General features: G+C 42.0%; 5 protein-coding genes across 10 annotated transcripts; 3 read left to right on the forward strand and 2 right to left on the reverse strand.

Moving 5' to 3' along the window:
* Positions 1 to 658: 658 nt before the first annotated feature.
* psenen (presenilin enhancer, gamma-secretase subunit) lies at positions 659 to 2,422 on the forward strand. Its single transcript, XM_067238919.1, has 4 exons — positions 659 to 788; positions 1,270 to 1,390; positions 1,626 to 1,730; positions 1,911 to 2,422. Exons 2-4 carry the CDS (start codon positions 1,330 to 1,332, stop codon positions 2,048 to 2,050), a joined length of 306 nt encoding a protein of 101 aa, XP_067095020.1. The 5' UTR covers positions 659 to 788; positions 1,270 to 1,329; the 3' UTR covers positions 2,051 to 2,422.
* Positions 2,423 to 3,340: 918 nt separating this feature from the next.
* hspb6 (heat shock protein, alpha-crystallin-related, b6) lies at positions 3,341 to 5,332 on the forward strand. 2 transcript variants are annotated; one of them, XM_067238918.1, is made up of 4 exons: positions 3,341 to 3,823; positions 3,990 to 4,137; positions 4,451 to 4,573; positions 4,755 to 5,331. In XM_067238918.1, exons 2-4 carry the CDS (start codon positions 3,997 to 3,999, stop codon positions 4,920 to 4,922), a joined length of 432 nt encoding a protein of 143 aa, XP_067095019.1. In that variant the 5' UTR covers positions 3,341 to 3,823; positions 3,990 to 3,996; the 3' UTR covers positions 4,923 to 5,331. The 2 variants fall into 2 exon arrangements, with proteins under 2 accessions (XP_067095019.1, XP_067095018.1); XM_067238917.1 differs by lacking the exon at positions 3,341 to 3,823 and having other exon boundaries at positions 3,875 to 4,137; positions 4,755 to 5,332.
* A 2-nt stretch (positions 5,333 to 5,334) lies between these two features.
* proser3 (proline and serine rich 3) lies at positions 5,335 to 10,648 on the reverse strand. 2 transcript variants are annotated; one of them, XM_067238901.1, is made up of 13 exons: positions 10,518 to 10,648; positions 10,275 to 10,386; positions 9,867 to 10,162; positions 9,618 to 9,769; positions 9,380 to 9,495; positions 8,592 to 8,677; positions 8,074 to 8,207; positions 7,486 to 7,673; positions 6,852 to 7,375; positions 6,563 to 6,773; positions 6,218 to 6,389; positions 5,645 to 5,734; positions 5,335 to 5,456 (listed from the first exon to the last, which is right to left on the reverse strand). In XM_067238901.1, exons 1-13 carry the CDS (start codon positions 10,526 to 10,528, stop codon positions 5,449 to 5,451), a joined length of 2,100 nt encoding a protein of 699 aa, XP_067095002.1. In that variant the 5' UTR covers positions 10,529 to 10,648; the 3' UTR covers positions 5,335 to 5,448. The 2 variants fall into 2 exon arrangements, with proteins under 2 accessions (XP_067095002.1, XP_067095001.1); XM_067238900.1 differs by having other exon boundaries at positions 5,395 to 5,456; positions 5,653 to 5,734.
* A 347-nt stretch (positions 10,649 to 10,995) lies between these two features.
* Positions 10,996 to 14,233, forward strand: lin37 (lin-37 DREAM MuvB core complex component). Of its 4 annotated transcripts, none has more exons than XM_067238913.1 (10): positions 10,996 to 11,055; positions 11,570 to 11,610; positions 11,699 to 11,774; positions 12,206 to 12,256; positions 12,343 to 12,372; positions 12,451 to 12,536; positions 12,662 to 12,840; positions 12,957 to 13,091; positions 13,198 to 13,271; positions 13,436 to 14,233. In XM_067238913.1, the coding sequence occupies exons 2-10, from the start codon at positions 11,577 to 11,579 to the stop codon at positions 13,521 to 13,523; spliced, it is 753 nt and encodes a 250-aa protein (XP_067095014.1). In that variant the 5' UTR covers positions 10,996 to 11,055; positions 11,570 to 11,576; the 3' UTR covers positions 13,524 to 14,233. The 4 variants fall into 4 exon arrangements, with proteins under 4 accessions (XP_067095014.1, XP_067095016.1, XP_067095017.1 ...); XM_067238915.1 differs by having other exon boundaries at positions 12,662 to 12,822; XM_067238916.1 differs by having other exon boundaries at positions 11,007 to 11,293; positions 12,662 to 12,822.
* Positions 14,234 to 15,417: 1,184 nt separating this feature from the next.
* On the reverse strand, positions 15,418 to 17,492 carry LOC136944944 (chemerin-like receptor 1). Its single transcript, XM_067238906.1, has 2 exons — positions 17,477 to 17,492; positions 15,418 to 16,484 (listed from the first exon to the last, which is right to left on the reverse strand). The coding sequence occupies exons 1-2, from the start codon at positions 17,490 to 17,492 to the stop codon at positions 15,418 to 15,420; spliced, it is 1,083 nt and encodes a 360-aa protein (XP_067095007.1).
* Positions 17,493 to 17,594: the final 102 nt, after the last annotated feature.

Consider the following 17,594-nt stretch of genomic DNA (forward strand, 5'->3'; position numbering starts at 1 on the left):
GGGCACCGCAATACTGCTGGGAAAGTGAGTCTTTTAGATACGGATTTGACAACGTTACGTGCAAAGGGATATATAATCTGCATGTATAGCCTAATTTATATTTGAAAATAGTAGTATTAAATCAAATGCAAATAATGGGACACCTAATCTCGTGTAGACGGTCAACTGGCTACTCCACATTCAGAATAAAACAAAACTGTACTTGACGATCAACTACAAAACCCAGATTCCCAAGTAGAAATTTTACTATTTTGTGAATGGTCATGGCGCTCTCGCTTCTATACCTTTTGGTTGTCGCCCCCGTATGCGTGTTTCACCTACGCGTGCCGAAAAATTTTGCGTTACTACATTGTCATTACATTATACACTGACTTTGTGAAATTAAATATAAATATTATTATTATATATATAGATTTTTTTTACAGTGTTACTTATTATTAAATGTATGTAATAGTTAAGCTATATATTATTGTAAATGAAAAATAAATCATTTTCGAATAACTACTCCCTCTTATATAAGAAACATGTGTTTTAAAGTTTAATTGTAGAGACATTAACCAATTGGATTGGACGTGAAATGTTAAGGTACCGGGGGATGGCCCGGGAGTCCAAATCAAATTACGTTGTATACTCTGAAAATACGTCACGTGTACGTCGTGCAGGAAGCGGAACAAGTGGAAAGGAATTTTCTTTTGTTTTGAGCTGTTAAATGCGAGTTTGAACGTCGGTAAGAATTTTAAGCAGAGAATCGAACAGAAAATTGAGTGCTGTATACAGTAACCACTCAGGTAAAATACACAGAAAATCACTAATGTCCTTGTGTTACACAGTGAACGCCATAAAGCAGGTAGACAGCCATTGTAGGTTACGTGAAAAGGCGTAGCCTAGCTAGCAAGCTAACCTGAATAGCACAGTTAGTGAATGTCAATTTGGCCAATAATTGTGTTGTATACTGAGATATTTGATTTGACCATATATTAAGGAATTTTGATGAAATGTCGACTGACATATTAATATGCTACTTTTCGAGAAGTGATGTTTCGACTTTGCACGCAATTTCCTATAGGGGGCAGTGTGTTATTAATGACGGATTGACACAAGGCCTTTATGTGAACTGAGATTGTACTTGGTAGTGCATTGTAAAGAGAACAGTTACACCATTGTTCTCAGCGGTCATAATGGGTGAATGGCAATTGAATTATTCAATTATGTTTTCAGTATCTATGACTCAATCTAAAAACCTATTAACAATAAGTGTTTCATTTCCAGGTGTCCAAGAAAGTATATCCCAACTGTCCGCTACTGTGAGTCAAATTACAGGAAAGCAGCATGAATTTAGAACGCCTACCCAATGAGGAGAAACTCGGCTTATGCAGGAAATATTACCTCGGTAAGACTGGGCAGAGCAGCGTAGCTCTCTCCCATACTTAATAACAAAGTGTGGCTGATACTTGTGTGTGTCGTCGTCGTCCCCCCCCCCCCCCCCAAAGTCTAGAGTCAAAGTAGTGTGTTTCTGGTGGTGGTATTCTTGATCTTATCACACATTTGTAGTGTAAATGGGTGATGTTCAAATGACTGTCTATAATATGCCTGTTCTTTAGTAGCGTTGTGTCTGTTTTTCTCAGGTGGGTTTGCCTTCCTTCCGTTCTTGTGGTTGGTGAATGTAGTGTGGTTTTTCAGAGAAGCTTTTGTGAAGCCGGCATACACCGAACAACTCCAGATCAAAACATGTAAGTGTTCTATATCAGTTAGTGGACAAGGTTTAAAACGACACAATCTGTGAGAACGTTGCACAAATATACTTTTATCTTAGAACCAAGATGTGTTCATTATAGGCTTTCAATGTCTCATAACTGCACACTAGCAAGTAGTGACTAACAACGGGATCTATTTGAATTCTTATTTTCCAGATGTAAAGCGATCAGCGTTAGGGTTGCTATTATGGGTAGCGGTACTCACTACATGGATAACCATATTCCAACACTTCAGAGCACAGTGGGGAGAGGTGGCAGATTATCTCTCCTTCACAATTCCACTGGGCATACCATGAGAAGCACGACATGGAGAAAACTGAAAGTCACTGATGATCCACATAACAACCAAAGCATGTCCCATGTAGATCTGTAAAAAAATTATCCTTTGACTGAAATAGTTATGGGTGTATCGGGCTACTGTACTAATATAGACAACAGCAGAGTTGATTGGCATAAGTAGCATAGGAACCATGCATAGGCTAATCATTGTTATTTCCTTGATTTTAATGAATGGGGAAATACGACTGCACCTTTCTCAAAATGTTCTAGTTGATTCAAAAGGTTAACATTTTAGTGTGTGGAAAGTTGTACACTTTAGAACCTTTTTTACGAGTGTATGTATGACAAATAAATCGTACGTCCATTAACTTTCTAAATTATATGTGCCTTTTTGTGTTCTTACAACAGGATACCTCTCCTAGTACGTAGATTGATTTGAGTAATTTGTGGCAGGTGAATAGCTTTCCAGAACAACAGAGCCACAGTGGTTTTTAATGAGTGTTTAGTTTATGATTCAATTTGAGCTTTGAGCTCTCATAACTGTAAAAATAGTCCTCACGCCTCAATAGTTAGAACTCAGTATAATTGGCTGTTTTTACACAGTTGTTTCAGTTCATGTGATCACACCACCAGAGTGGGATTGCAGCATTAGTCTTTTAAGTGCCTTGAGTTGATCTCTTAGGCGCCTATTGTGAAACTCAATAGGTCTGGAGAGAAAGCCCCCCTGCTCTACTCCCTCCCTGTTCTGGATCATGGTTGGTGCCATTTTTAGTCACTCAGCTTAAAATGACAGGCTCTATAATACTGACAGACGCCACAAACAGGAAGGGCATGTTCCCATCAACACCTAACACTTGGTTGTTTAGTCTCAGAGCATTTCGAAGTCACGTCTGTCAGTACTAGGGGTCATGGTGCAATAAATAAAAGAAGAATCAGGTGTGATGATGCGTCATGGGGAACGGCACACGTAAGCAACGTGTGGACATTTGTCCACGGTCTGGAAGGACATCCTGGTTAGGAACATAATCCACTGTTAAGGTCACTGACATTCCTGTGGGACAGAATGATTTAAATTGACTTATGAAAAGGAATAAAGTGTTGTCTCCAGTTATCTCTTAATTTTATTTGAACAAACAAATCAAATTAAATGCTGAATGAAATAGACTTTTTAGCTTGATTTAATCCCAGGTGTATATTTGATATGCTAACAATTCTCACATATTGCTGCCAATCCAAATGTATTTATTGCTTAGTTTCTTTACAGTCAGGGAATTCATGAATAATTAATGGAGAGAACTGTTGTAAAGATTGTGAACATTCGGTGCTTATTATGCTTTAAAATATGTGCATCAAGAGTATCTAATTATAAGAAATATGAGGGAGCTTATATTATTGCACATGCTCTACCATGTGAATCTGATGACCTGCACAGACGGCAGGCAGTCTTTGAACTTATTTTTGGGCCAGTCAAAACAGACAGACCAAACTGGTAAGCAGGAGCCTAATAAGCGAAAACAACAGGCACTGTAAGTGTGGTGTTGAATGAAAAAAGCATCACACCACAAAAGAATGGCTTAATTCCCAGTTGATGTGTAACCAATCCAGTAAAGAACGTCAAGGTGCCCCCAGCGAATAGTTCCCAACTTCTTATGTAACTCCACCACCATAAATACACACTGTAACCACACTGGCTCCACCAATTGCCAGAAAGGGGTCAAGCACAGACGCACGGGTGTAAAGTCTTCTCTTGGCAGTCAGGACTAACAGGGACTTGCAGGCATCTCATACTGGTAAGTAACAACTCATTTGAAGTCTAAATATTTCACCCACACAAGGTTTTCAAAGCTCACTTGAACAGCAACGTAAAAGTCATCACTCTCAGACTCTTCAGTCCATTCCTTCAACAATGCTGTGCGAGGGTGAATTTGAGACACAACCCAACGTTTTGTTTCTCAGACGTGCAATGGATTTCTATTTGCCGCCTACATTTCCTGCAAGCGGTATCCCATGGGAGCGGGTCATACCTCCGCTGATTCCACGCACGTTTGGAACCTATCCCTCCGAGTTATTACTTCCAGCAGCTGAAAAGACTGGGACTGCGCAGGTAATGAAACACATTCCAGAAACGATTCCTTTCAGTTAGATGGTGAAGCTAGTCCAATGCAAATATCCTCAAACTTCTTCTGAAGGGGAATTTTATTCTTTAAGTCTTTAAATATAAAAAAAATAAACGTGTAAGTAGATTAACACGAGCAACTTGATAATGTCATTCTTTCTGACCAATGTAACTTGCAAAACAAAAAACTGTTGGATTAACATGAGTGGTCGTGAAAAGATGGAGCAAGAAGCTGCGACAGCAAGGACTCCCAATTTCACTTTAGTACTAATAGATGACCATGTATTTCTCATGTTGGCAGGTGAACTGTGATCACAATGGATTCGTGGTTCAGGTTGATGTGAAGCTCTTTAACCCAGAGGAGCTCATGGTCAGGGTAACCGGTCACTTTGTGGAGGTGCAGGGAAAGCATGAGGAAAAAAAGGTACGTGTGCTCGCTTGCACAAGAGCTGTCCTCTTTGCATAATCCATACGCTAACTGGCTGACACAACAGCCCAGTGAATCAGCTGGGGTTGTCAAAACAGTTTTATTTTTTTTTTATTTTTTTTTACACAAGTCCCAAAGCGTGCATTCCTGTAAGTGTTCTATGGTCTGTGTTTTCAAGGATGGGGCTGGGATGGTGACGAGGCAGTTTAACCGGCGGTACAGGATCCCAGACGGAGTGGACACCATGGCCTTGGAGTCTGCCGTCTCTCCTGACGGCGTTCTCATCATATCAGCACCACTGCTGCAGGGCGAGGAGTCGAGACCCCTGGCCAATTCGCAACCATAACAAACACACATCCACACACCTACCACTTCTAAAAAGCCAAAACACATGATGACAAAAGCCTTCAAAATGAACTGATATGGACATGCAGGCACAAAGCCTCCATCCTCCACCACTTACATAAGCAAACCCTCTCGGAGAAGCTTCTGCACGTGCCAGAACACACATTAGCATCCTGGCATCATCACAAAAACACCCTGTTCTCTAAGCTTTGTACATACAGAACTGATTCCAACTCCTAATACATCTATCGTTAAAGCAATAGTTACTCATCAATCTTAATGTTTTATGAAAACAGCTATTCGTTGTAAATATTATGTAATACAATTTAAACAGTGGACATGTTTAAGTATTGATGCACTATAAGACACCACAAATGTTGATGTATATTTACCAAATATTTATTGTTGTCACATAAATAAATGCACAATATATTTATTTACAAATTATGTTAAAAACGCTTCTGCGCTGTTTTCCTTTATTCTCACCAGCGGCTATCATTCCTCTTGGAGGTCTTCCAACAGTGAGTCTACCTCCCTGAAACAGAGAGAAATTATTCTAATTTTAGAGCTTAGTCATGGTTGCTTAAATCCTAAGCCAACAGTCTTGATTCACGAAGGCAATATCAGTGCTATATGAAAAGGGAGGCGCACCAATAGATGTTGTTGACTGTAGTATGTCTACAGTAGATGCTTATTGTTCATGAAGGTGAGGCTAAGACATACCAACTTGCCTCAATTGTTCTTTCACCCATCTTCTCTGTTTCCGAAGGACTTGAAGTAAGGGGTCATCTTCAAACTCCTTCTCATCTGAATCTTAAAAAATAAGCAATAATGACAATGTAACATTTTATCATAAAATATAATACAGTTGAATACACTGATGGGGAATACACTTTAAATCAAATATTTTCATTTCCACCAATGCATTTGTATGGACACATGTTCAGTGTACACAGGTATAAATAGTCAAATATGTACAGGGCATTACCAGGCTATAACAGTTAGTGACTACAGCTTGCTGGAGCTCATTGGCACTGGTCCATGATATAATTGCAAGTCTACAATAGAGGGCAGTGTTTTATTACATTTGTAGCCTCCAAAATGGTCCTCATGCCTTCACGTGTCTGACACAAGACACACTGGCCCCCAAAGGTGGATATTAATGGCAAAATAAATATGAATATATATATTTTTTTTTAGAGCTGAGGAAGAGGAGGTTTAAGCCTAGTGGACCACACAGTGACTGGCATCTATTTAAAGAACGGGGTCAAAAGTCTTAGATCCCTTCCTGCTCACCTTCAGCCTCTTGCAGCAGCTGGGAGATGACCTCCGTGGGTGGCTGCACGCTGGCCAGGGCAGCAGGGGATTGTGGGGGTGCGGGAGGGGTGTACCGCGGGGAGTCCAGGGACATGGGGGTCCTGGGGCCCGGGGGTGAATCCGGGGTAGGAAACAGAACCCCTGATATGACCTGCCAGGGCGACATTAGATCCTTCCCTCAGCTGAAATGTACCGGTGCTGCACTGACAGGCTTTTATATCAATGAAATACCTAGAATGGTGACTCGGAAGGGGTCAGCTGACAAAATGTGTTGCCGTCCGAGAATAGTCCAAGTCATGCTCGTACTTCTCAGAAAGTACTGACCTGTCCCAGGGCGCTGTGGATGGGGGAGGGGGGTGGCGCACAGTCTCCTGGGCGGCCTTCTCTGGTCAACCCCTGAGCTCTCTCCTGCCGTCCAGGATCCCTGCTGTTGTCCTCCCTCCATGTGTGGGCCCTGTCTGGACTCCTGCGCTGGTGAACTGCTGCTAGGCTTTTGTCTGTATAGACGGGCCTCTCAGCATGGTCCCCACGAACCCTGCAGATATTCAACTTCCCTAAAACACAACGAATGGATCTGAAATGGGTTTCGGTTGATAAAACAAACGAGTCTCACCTTGCCGTTTTCTTCTTTTTCTTTCTGCTGGATGTCCCTGGCTGCTTCTCGGACTGCTCCACATGCTTCCTCGGAGGAGCCTCCTTGGTCTTTTGCCCCTCAGCCCTCCTCTGCTCATCCACCCACTCCTCCCCCGTCGTCTCAGATGAAGCAGGTGGGGGGGAGGACTCGTGTTTACTGGCGGGCTCCTCCGTGGAGGTGTCTGCTGAGTTGGCTGGACCCGAGGGCTGCCTTGGGGCTATGTTACTCACAGAAACCTGCCATCTCTGGGGGCTTTTCCGGCGCACTGGCTGCGGTGAAGGCCGGTCGGGGCAGGGCAGGACATCGCAGAGGAGGTGCATGTGGGCTGGGACGGGGGCATCAGACAGCAGTTTGGACACAGTGGGGCTGGAGATGGGAAAAGAAGGCACGAGAGAAGGTGCCGGTTCTGGGCCGCATGGTCCATGGGGGGCAGACTCTGTGTCCTGAGGGGCAGGGGTGAAGTGAGGTGTGCCTCTACGCATGCGATCAGCAGGAAAGACGATCTGGGGGTAGAATCAAAGCTCAAAAAGATGAATGTTTCCACATTTCAATTTGTGAAGAGATTTTGAAACTTGTGGGCAGGAGTGTTAGTGGCAGGTGTAGCTCTAAATACCTTATGATCCTGCCAGATGGCTGACTGTGGCTGTTGTGAAAGTGACTGTGGCCACAGTCTGGCATTTTCCATCTTTCTCCTTAGACGCCACTGGAACAGGATATCCTCCTCAGGGCGTGTGCGATTCGCAGAATGACCAAGAGGTTTAAGGACGGGGTTAGCATGAAAGGAAGCCGTCCTTGGATTCACTGTAGGTTTGATTAAGATTGCACAACAGGGCAGTTAGGGCCGTGCCTGGTCTAGGATATATGTTTCTTGGTGAAGACCTATATCGTAACCCTTGTGCTGCCTTCGGGTCACACGACCCAATGGTTCATAACGAACCATCGTTGTGTTTACCCAATACGAAAACAAATAAAAATAATTTTCTTTTAACCTTTGCAATGTGGGGGGTCTGAGACAGCCCAACGGTTAAAAGAAAAAGCTTCACTTTGTATTTGTATGCGGTAAAGTTGTCGCAATACGACGGTGGGTCACAATGACTGATGGGTCAGAATGACCCGAAGATGACACAAGGGTTAAGAGGAAACTCATCAATGAGACATCTAGGAATACATGCAGCGTGTCACTGCACTGGATATGGCCTACCAGTGGTGGAGTCGATGAGACTGGGAATGGCAGGCCTGCGGACTGGCTCATCTACACTGACAGGGGAGGAGAAGTCTGAACAGGCCAGGCCTTCAGAGCTGATGGGCACAGACCCACTGCTGACAGAGTGCTCGCTGGAATCAAAAATTCAAGAACGTTTGAGTGCAGACCAAACACAAAACAATTTACAATCATTAGGCATGATTTTGATTTCAGTTTGATTCTGAAATAAATGATTTAATTGAGTAATAAACTGCACAGATGGTTTTGGTAGTAAAACCAAAGCATTTAATTGATTGTGAGGCATCAATGGTATACCATTAATGCTACTTATGGGACAAAGACTGGAACTGCCAGGAATATATTTGCTAAATAGAATGGTCACATTATTCAACAAATGCCTTATTAGGACATTTATCAGTCTATGTTAGGGATGGGGAAACCAAGAAAAATTGTCCCACCAATAAAATTGTGTATCAAAACAATTGGTTAGTGTCCCAATCCCAAGTCATTTGTACCTTCTGTGTAGCAGTCTGTTGGCTCTCTCTTGCAGCTGCAGTATATCCGAGTCACCAAGGTAACCATGGGAAGAGTCAGACAGGCCCTGGGAATCGGGATGTGTGTTTGTGTGGAGGGGAGGGGGGGGTTCATTGCATTAGACACAGCATCACAAAAGTGTTTTAAAAGTACCTCTAATGGTTGGGGGCATTTGGGATAGGCCTGTCTTTCTTCTGCTGATGTGGTGTCTATGGAAACAAATGTATCAGGCGACGTCCATGGAAATGACTTCTCAAGGATTCAAATAAACACAGACGTTTGCTAGGACATGTTGTGTATAGTTGTGGTCTTTAAATATTTATCCTTCACAGAGCAGAGTTTGCATGAAGTGCCTTTCTGCCATTCTCTTGTATTTTAAGGTAAGCTGACACTGTCAAGCACATTTGTTGATGTTGCTTTTAGCCACCAGTGTGCTATGCAGGGTCAGATGGTCGAGTGGTTAGGGAATCGGGCTATTAATCATAAGGTTGCCGGTTCAATTTTGCCCGTACGAATGACGTTGTGTCCTTGGGCAAGGCACTTCACCCTACTTGCCTCGGGGGGAATGTCCCTGTACTTACTGTAAGTCACTCTGGATAAGAGTGTCTGCTAAATGTAAATGTATGCAGACTTTCTATTGGCAGAACAGCATCCTATATGTGATAGGAAGAGTAGTGAAAGACAAAGTATGTCCTTATTGGATGCATTTATTCTGAAAGAACAGTAAGACCAGCCACAAACTGTCCACATCCATGTTTTTCTGACTCACCATAGCACTGAGATCTAGGAGATTTGTGCAGTTGGACAGGGTGGAGTCATGCTGAGGATTGCCGACTGGGCTCAGAGTGGAGGCCGTGGGGTCGTTTTTCAAACGAAACGAGAACTCTGTTCACAAGAAAATCAGAACGGGAAGTAAGCTGGATTGTGCCTGCTAAACACACTGTTTAGGCAACTTCTGAACGGGTCATCAAAACCATAGATATATATCTATGATCAAAACAAGGTACTTTTGTCTGAGGTTTGGGTGGGCGTAGAACTGGAGGGTAACGGCGAGGGTGACAGCCACCAGAAAGGCTCCTGCCCCTCGCTCGTTCCAGCGCCCATCTGTTGACGTTCCTCTCGGCTCTGAGGTCGGCCATGACGGAAGCGCTCAACATACCTAGGACAGGGAGCCATAATGGGAAGTTAAAGATTTCGAACACACAAAAACATGTATTCAACTGTCCCATTGTGCATTCTCATGTAGTGCCCTGTACTTTGCCAACACTGAATCTTCTTGATCTCCTCGTCCATCAGGATCCATGGACTTTCCTGCTTGTTTTGCCTGTGTCACAGCATCCGCATTGGGTGAGGGAGTTGTGTTGGCTGGGGAGGACCCAAGATCGGTTGAAGGCCAGGATTCTGAGAAACTAGGCTGGGTGTCTGTGGCAGGAGGGGGGCAGAGGACTAAGTGGTTTGCTCCACTTAGGAAGCGCTGGTCCTTTGAGCTGAGAGACAGTGTCTGGACAGGCGGTGACCCGGAAGGCTTGGTGAGTCTAACAGGACTCAGAGTCTGATGTGGGAAAATGAAATCAAGATGCTGTACATGGAAGCTCTAAAGAAACAGTTGAGGATTCTCTAAACTAGAGTCTACAGACTACAGCACTTCATGTTTGTTAACTTACTGTTTTCCTTTGTTGCTTTGGAAGCTTCTGGGTACGGGTGGGGTTGTAGTGTGCCTTTCCCAAAGGAGGATCTTGCACGAATGGGTTCTGCCTGGTAAATAAGGCACCACCACTAAGAAAAATAGAATGCTGAAGCTTTGAAATCAACAAACATATATTCCTGCTGGTGCAATATTTTTTTCTGGTTTCTTAAAGTGATTTGCTAGCTAGTAGTAACTAGTAATGATTTTACCATCAACTCACCTGGACTTCATATTACCGAAGCTGTGTACTGAATTTGCAACCTCTGTGCAGAGGGGTTTGTTGTGATTCCTGATTTAAGAATAAAACTATTCTAACAAACAACTCAGCAAGCTACTCAGTCACATTGCCCGCCTTCCGCGTTGGCTGAGTTACGTTGTCAGTAACCAAGGTACCAAACGACAAAAGACAGATTATACGTAAGGCAGTAAATGTGTACCTATTAACACGAATTGACAAATACATAGAAAAAGCAACGCAACCACCAATCTTACTGGTGAGAATCCATAATTCTATATTTTAACAGATTGTGGAATTGTTTTGTTTGTTTACGTAAAACGTCATTTACTACAACACATTTCGGCCAATCCGAAAGTAATTTCAAAAGAGCGACGTCAATATTAACCAATGACAAACGTAAAATTCGTTTTTTTACGTCCAATCAGCAATTAGCAGAGACGTCTACAAGGTAGCGCGCAGAAGTGCAAAGTCGAGCTAAATCACCGAACGTTACCAAGTTAGCCACCAGTGACCACATAAGGTACACAACCTCGCTTGTTGACAATGTTTGAAATTATTTAAAATACTCAGCTAGACATATTGCTCATGTAAAATGTATCCGACGAATGGAGTTATTAAACTAACACATAACCGAGCTAGCACTAGTAGGAGTCCTAGTCTGGGACTGTTAGCTAGACAATCAACAGCTAGCTTAACTAGCTAGCTCTAACATCGTTAGCACAAACCGAACTGTACAGTATTTTTTTACTTCATTCTAGGTAGGTGGTTTCAGAAAACAAATATGTCTCCGAACATATCAATGTTGTTTGTGTTGATATGGGTCATATACTTTCAGTAGATTTGCCTGCTCAAAAGTGTGTATTCTACTAGTTAGGACTGTAGTGTAATCCTGTCCCATTGTTGTGACACTGTGATACATTTTCCTCGATAAAAGACAAATGTTAGTAAACGTCATTTTGAGGTTAGTTTAGGGGAATTTTTTTCTGTCTTTCACATGCTATTGTAGTTATTGATGGTCTGCTTGTAATTTTCAGAATCATCATGCATCACGTAAAGGTCAAGACCGAAAAGCCAGGTATGGATGCCCTCTCTTCCTTAAAATGTGACTTTCAGTTCTAGCTACTGTAGTCCTCAAATCATATATGATTTCTCCCTATGTGCAGATGTAGAGGGGACTGGTGCTCGCGGCAGACTGGATGCAGTTCTACAGGGACTGGTAGAGAAGAGTGACAGTGAAAAGTAAGACACCGAACCAGTTGATAGATCCTGCTGTGTCAGCTTTGTTTGCTTGCAGATGCCGTTAGAATTTATCCCAAATGTGTTTGATGGCGTTTAGGTCAGGGGTCTGTGCAGGCCGGTCAAGTTTTTTCACACCAAAATCAACAAAACGTTTCCGTACAGACCCTCGCTGTATAACGTCATCTGCAAGCCAGGTCTAATCACCCAACAGCAGTGCCCTAACTCCCTAATGCTCCTGTGGCTGAATAGGCACAAATTCCCACAGACGCACTCCTAAATATTGTAGAAAGCCTTCCCAGAAGAGTGGAACCTGTTATAGCTGGATTTAGGACGGGATGTCATAAAATCTCCTGTAGGTGTCTCAATACTTTTGTCTATATAGTGTATGTTTAGTAACTGCTAAATACATCTCATTGGACATTCTTTTTCAGGGAACAAAATGAAGATGATTCCGGAAAGATAGCGTCAGACTCATTAAACAAGTATGAATTACATTTTTAAATATGTTTTGCCTTATAATTCAATTTTGGCTCCTACAATCCTGATTCCATGTTTTTTCCCCCCCCAGGGATTTGTCTCCATCCTCTGCTGGAAAGCGGTAAGACTGTTTCCAGAAACCTCTCTTGACTATAACTGGATAATGAAAGCCCCTAACTTCTTCGATGGTTTTTTACAGGCAGGCATCCAAGTTCCCACAACACAGAAGGAAGAAACGGAAGGAGATGGATGATGGTTTATCAGAGACTAACCAACACAAGCAAAGTAAACCAGGTTTTTATGATACAATCTCTCTGCAAATCCTGCAGAGACAATCACTTGAGGTTTGTCACGTTTCCCTTATATTACTCATTGCATTATTCCCATTCGATTACCCCTATGTCTGCCAGACGCGTACATTATCAAGCTGTTCGATCGCAGCGTGGACTTGGCCCAGTTCAGCACCAGTAGCCCCCTATATCCTATATGCCGTGCCTGGATGAGAAACAACCCTGCCGTGAGAGAGAGAGCTGCTTCTCCTAGCCCCCCCCACAGCATGGGAGAGGACGAGGTAATGTTGCATGCAGCAGTATGCTGACAACAAATGGAGACATTAATGTATCATTAGCAATTATATGTTACGGAAGTATATTCAAGTCCATGCGTTCAACTAAGGTTTTTCTTCTGAATTTCCAAAATATCCAGGTTACAGACATGCTGAATGGTAAGGGTCAGAATGTTTACCGCCTCCCTCCTCCTACCTCCTGTCCAATCAGCCCCTCTGGAGACCCTGTGAATCTGCGGATTCCGCCCACAGAAAAGCCCACCACCACCACCAAGGTACTGTTTTAATTGGGCAGCATGTACAAGATACATTTGTATCAATCAAATTCAAATGTTCATAGTTTTTTCTCTAATTGTTTTATTTTATTTTTTATATGTATAGCCAATAGATGCAGCCCCTGTGTCTGGTCCTCTCATATATAACCACATGGAGCGCTGGAAAAGAATCAGGCAAAAGTACGCTCTTGACAACTTCATTTGTTGTAACATTACTATTGTGATCAAATCTTGATACTCTGTAATGTTGTTTTGATGAAGGCAAAGCTCTATCTAACCCACAATAAATAGCTTCTAGTATTTAACCTTTAACTTCTAACCTTTGAATCCAATTGTGTTTTTAGATGGAAAGAATCCTCCAATAAAAACCAGTTGAGATACAGTGAAAGCATCCGGATCCTTAAGGAGATGAAGGAGATGTATGACCGTTGAGGGCATCTTGAACCAGCCTACAGCAGAAGCCCATAAGAGCGCTGGAAAATAAGACTGGGAGGAGCCATGTAATGATAATCTATCCTATCATCCTTGGGCACAATAGAGTTACTGTGTAAACACATGCTGGACTTGAGATTTCGCAACATGCCAGAGGCGTAGGGTGCCCTTGTTCTTACTGTGTCACCTCAAGAAAGGATTCAAAGACATTCACCCACTTTTAGTTCTCTGCAATACATGCATATTCAAACAAGGGAGGATGTATTTGAGATAAATCAAATTGGCCAATCGTTTTCTAGCTGTATCTGGTATGATGAGTCCAGTATATGATGGTATTTTGGTGCATTGCAGTGTTGTGGTGCATTGTTATTTTTGATAGCTAAATGCAGTTTCTTTGCTACAAATGTAACTTGAATGTAAAAAAGTATTTTGTCACTCTTGTCTATGACAAGGATTACCTAAATATGTAAATGATACATTTATATATGTGAATATTTAAATTGTAGCTAATTTCATTAATCATACATGTAATCAATTTCTATGAATTTACTATTGTAATTTGGATTTAATGGGATTAAACTGAATCTTATCAAAGTGATAACTTGGCCAAATTTTTTTATAAATCTTTTGAATTTCAGTAATTCATTCTGTTGATATTATGAATCTTTCAGTGTTGTACTGAAATTTCATAGTGTGTCACGTTAAAAGTCAAGGCCAAAAAACTACTAAAATGTTTTTTTTTTAATCTTCTGTGAATTTGACTGAACAAGTTATGTCAATGTGCAGTATATAGATTATGTCATGAATGTTAAAAGAAAAGTTTTGATTTATATGCAACTTAACCGTTTAACTTCTGCAGAGCAAAAGCTTTACATGTGGGCCTATAACATACCTTTGTTTTGGTGGTTCATACTCAAGCCAGGGCTTTTATTTTCATACGATACTGATTCAACCTACATACACAATAATATTAATGTAATCATATTAATGTCATCTCATGTAAATCTACTTATTCTTTCTCAGTGTAGACCGGGGAACATTCATTCCTGGAACTGACTGTAGTGACGCAAATAAGATAAACAGTTCAGTCTTCAATATATTTATAGTCACCTCAACTTTGTAAAGGTAGGCTACAGTTATTTAGTATAATGCTCAAACAAACTAACAAGGAAAATGAAGTATGGATATTATATTTATTTGAAAAGGTCATATAGTTCCACATGTAGCCTACTGTAAGGAAATAGGCCTAGTGAAACATGGAAATTGAGTAAACATTTACTATGCAAATAAAAGAGAACATTGACAGGCTACAAATGACATAGGCCCATGTCTTTATTACGTTATAGGCTATCAGAGTACAAGTACAACCTTTAGCCCTTGTTACATTTACATTTCATGACAACTATATATTTTTTTATACTGTCTAACCGATTGTTGCTAAGATCTAATTGAAGCTAAGATCGTATGCACTTTATAGTTTAGTCTTACTCATTGTGTTCTATCAATAATGTATCTATTACTGTGTAGATATATCACTACAAAAGGTATTTGATCAGTTTTGATGGAAGCATCGGTTTGATGTAAGCTATCGCTCCTACCACTTCTTTGTTGCTGATTCGTTAAACTCTAAACACAAATTGACAGATGCAAGCCATTTCCAAAGAAGTAGATGTAAACGTGAACGATCAGAGAACAGATAAGAAAAAACCTTGTCATTAAGCAGTTTCAATGTCGAACTGCACCACATGTAGACTTCAATCTACACTTCAAGAATTAACGACATAGAAAAGATCAGCGTTGGATAACGGTCAAATTCTAAGTAGCTTGCCTGAGTGCTTGCCTCAGGACATGCTCCCCCCCCCCCCCCCCCCCCCCCCCCCCCTCTATGATGAAGTCAGTCACAGTTTCTCTGAGTTGGCCATCGGGGAGATGCTTGTGTCTCTGGCTCGGGGGCAGTAGAGTCTGACTTGCGTGAGATCCGGGACAGATAGGATGTCAGGGAGCGAGATGATATGACCAGGTCCTCTGCAAAAGTACTCTCAAAGGCCAGGCACACAGACTGACGAAGCTTTCTCTGGAACTCATCACCCATGAAGACATAAAGAAAGGGGTTCAGGCAACTGTTGAAAACCGTCAGGCTAGTGGACAGTGTAAGACCCCCATACACTACAGATTCGAAAGTTTGGTTGACTGCTACCACGCGACAATAATAGTCTGTGAACTGGAACACGTGGAATGGCAGCCAGCATATAAAGAAAGCCAGGATGATTGCAAAGATGATGCGGAGAGACCTTTGCCCTAGTCTCTTCCTATTGAGGCGTCTGGTGCGCATTCCTATGGCGACATAAGACCCAATGATGACTACGAAAGGGATGAGGAATCCCAGTACAAAACGTAACACTATGAGGTCCTTGTGTCCTTTAAGAGTAATGTTTGAATAGCAGTATGTTTTGCCGTTTTGAAATATTGTTTCTCGGTTGACAATGTAAGGGATGCTGCAAACCAAAGAGACCAGCCAGATCCCAACACATGTGAACTCAGCCTTGCGTGTTGTGCGTTTATTCTGGGCCCATACTACCACACATATGCACAGGCAGCGGTCTACACTGATGGCCGCCAGGATGAAGATGCTGGTGAACATGTTTACCACGTTCACCATGCTGTTCAGCTTACACATAAAGGGTCCAAAGATCCACTCAAAATTGTGAGTTGTGTGAATGATGCTAATGATTCGAAAGGCGGTGAAGAGGAAGTCAGTAAAGGCCAAGTTGAGGAACCACACTGAGTTGACTGTTTTTGTCATCCTGTACCCTGTCACATAGATGACCAGACCATTACCAATGGTGCCGGTCACAAATGTCACATAGTGGATCACCAGAGATATTGTCGACGGCCAGCTTAGGTTTGGTCTTGCCCCTTCAGATGCCCCCAGGGTGACATTCAGAGTGATGTTCTGTAAGCCTAAAATCAGAGGGAAACAGTTTTACATCAGTTGCAACTTTAGTGGAAACCATTGGTGTCATCGTCATGTACATTTGTAAATATATGAATAAAAAAATAAGTTAAAAAATTATAATACATCGACAAATTGAGATTTTTCTTTAATGGACTTGCAATTGACTGAGGTTCAGTAGGAGATGACCATACCACAACACCCATGCCTACGCACCAGATTACCATATAATTTACACACCTGATCCTCATCAGATAATCCAACATATAACTCAGGCTAGTTAGTAGCCTGATATAAATACAACTTGAACTACAGAAGAAGTCCATAAGAGAGCTGGGGAAAACAGATGGGAAGAAGTATATCCTTGGGCACCGAGTTACTGTGTAAACGACACATGCTGAACTTGAGATTTCACAACAATGCCAGAGCTGTATATGGAGCCCTTGTTCTTACTGTGTCACCACACGAAAGGATTCAAATACATTCACTCACTTTTAGTTCTCTGCAATACATACAAAATACCAGTATTGGTATATTGCATGTATCTCTAATATCTCATGCATCTCTAGTTTTGCATCCCTCCCCCTCCCCAACTCCTCTCCCATATCCTCTACACTGCATCTCCCCTTCTGCTATCCAGCAGCCTTGATGGGGATCGGCCAAGCTCCAAGAAGCCCATTCAAGGCCACCTTACGACTCATCCGCCTCTTTCAGAGTGTTCTGCCTGGATGACTCTCACTCAACTCCATTCCTTAATTTGTTCATGCTTGTTCTACCTTCAATTAAAACTAAAAAAGATATCCATTGCTGGTGTGGTCTGTAAATGTATATTTCTGACTATCCATTGTTTGTGGTACCACAAAATGTTTTGAAATCCCCCCAAAACATGAGTTTCCTAAACATGACTTGTATAATTATGGAAAGAAAAGATTTTATTAAGTAGGCCTACTTACTGTTAACGTTGCATTATCATAAAAGGAAAAGTTTTAGAGCAACTTACTCATCGTTGTCGCCATTGTAGTGAATAAAACCTGGCTACTCTTACCACAGATGACAAGGGCAAACAAGCTGTTGCTGCACTCTTCCTTCTACTTCTCTCTCAACCCCCTCCCTTTCTC

The sequence above is a fragment of the Osmerus mordax genome, chromosome 6 (genome assembly GCF_038355195.1).
Source record: "Osmerus mordax isolate fOsmMor3 chromosome 6, fOsmMor3.pri, whole genome shotgun sequence".
Taxonomy (NCBI): domain Eukaryota; kingdom Metazoa; phylum Chordata; class Actinopteri; order Osmeriformes; family Osmeridae; genus Osmerus; species Osmerus mordax.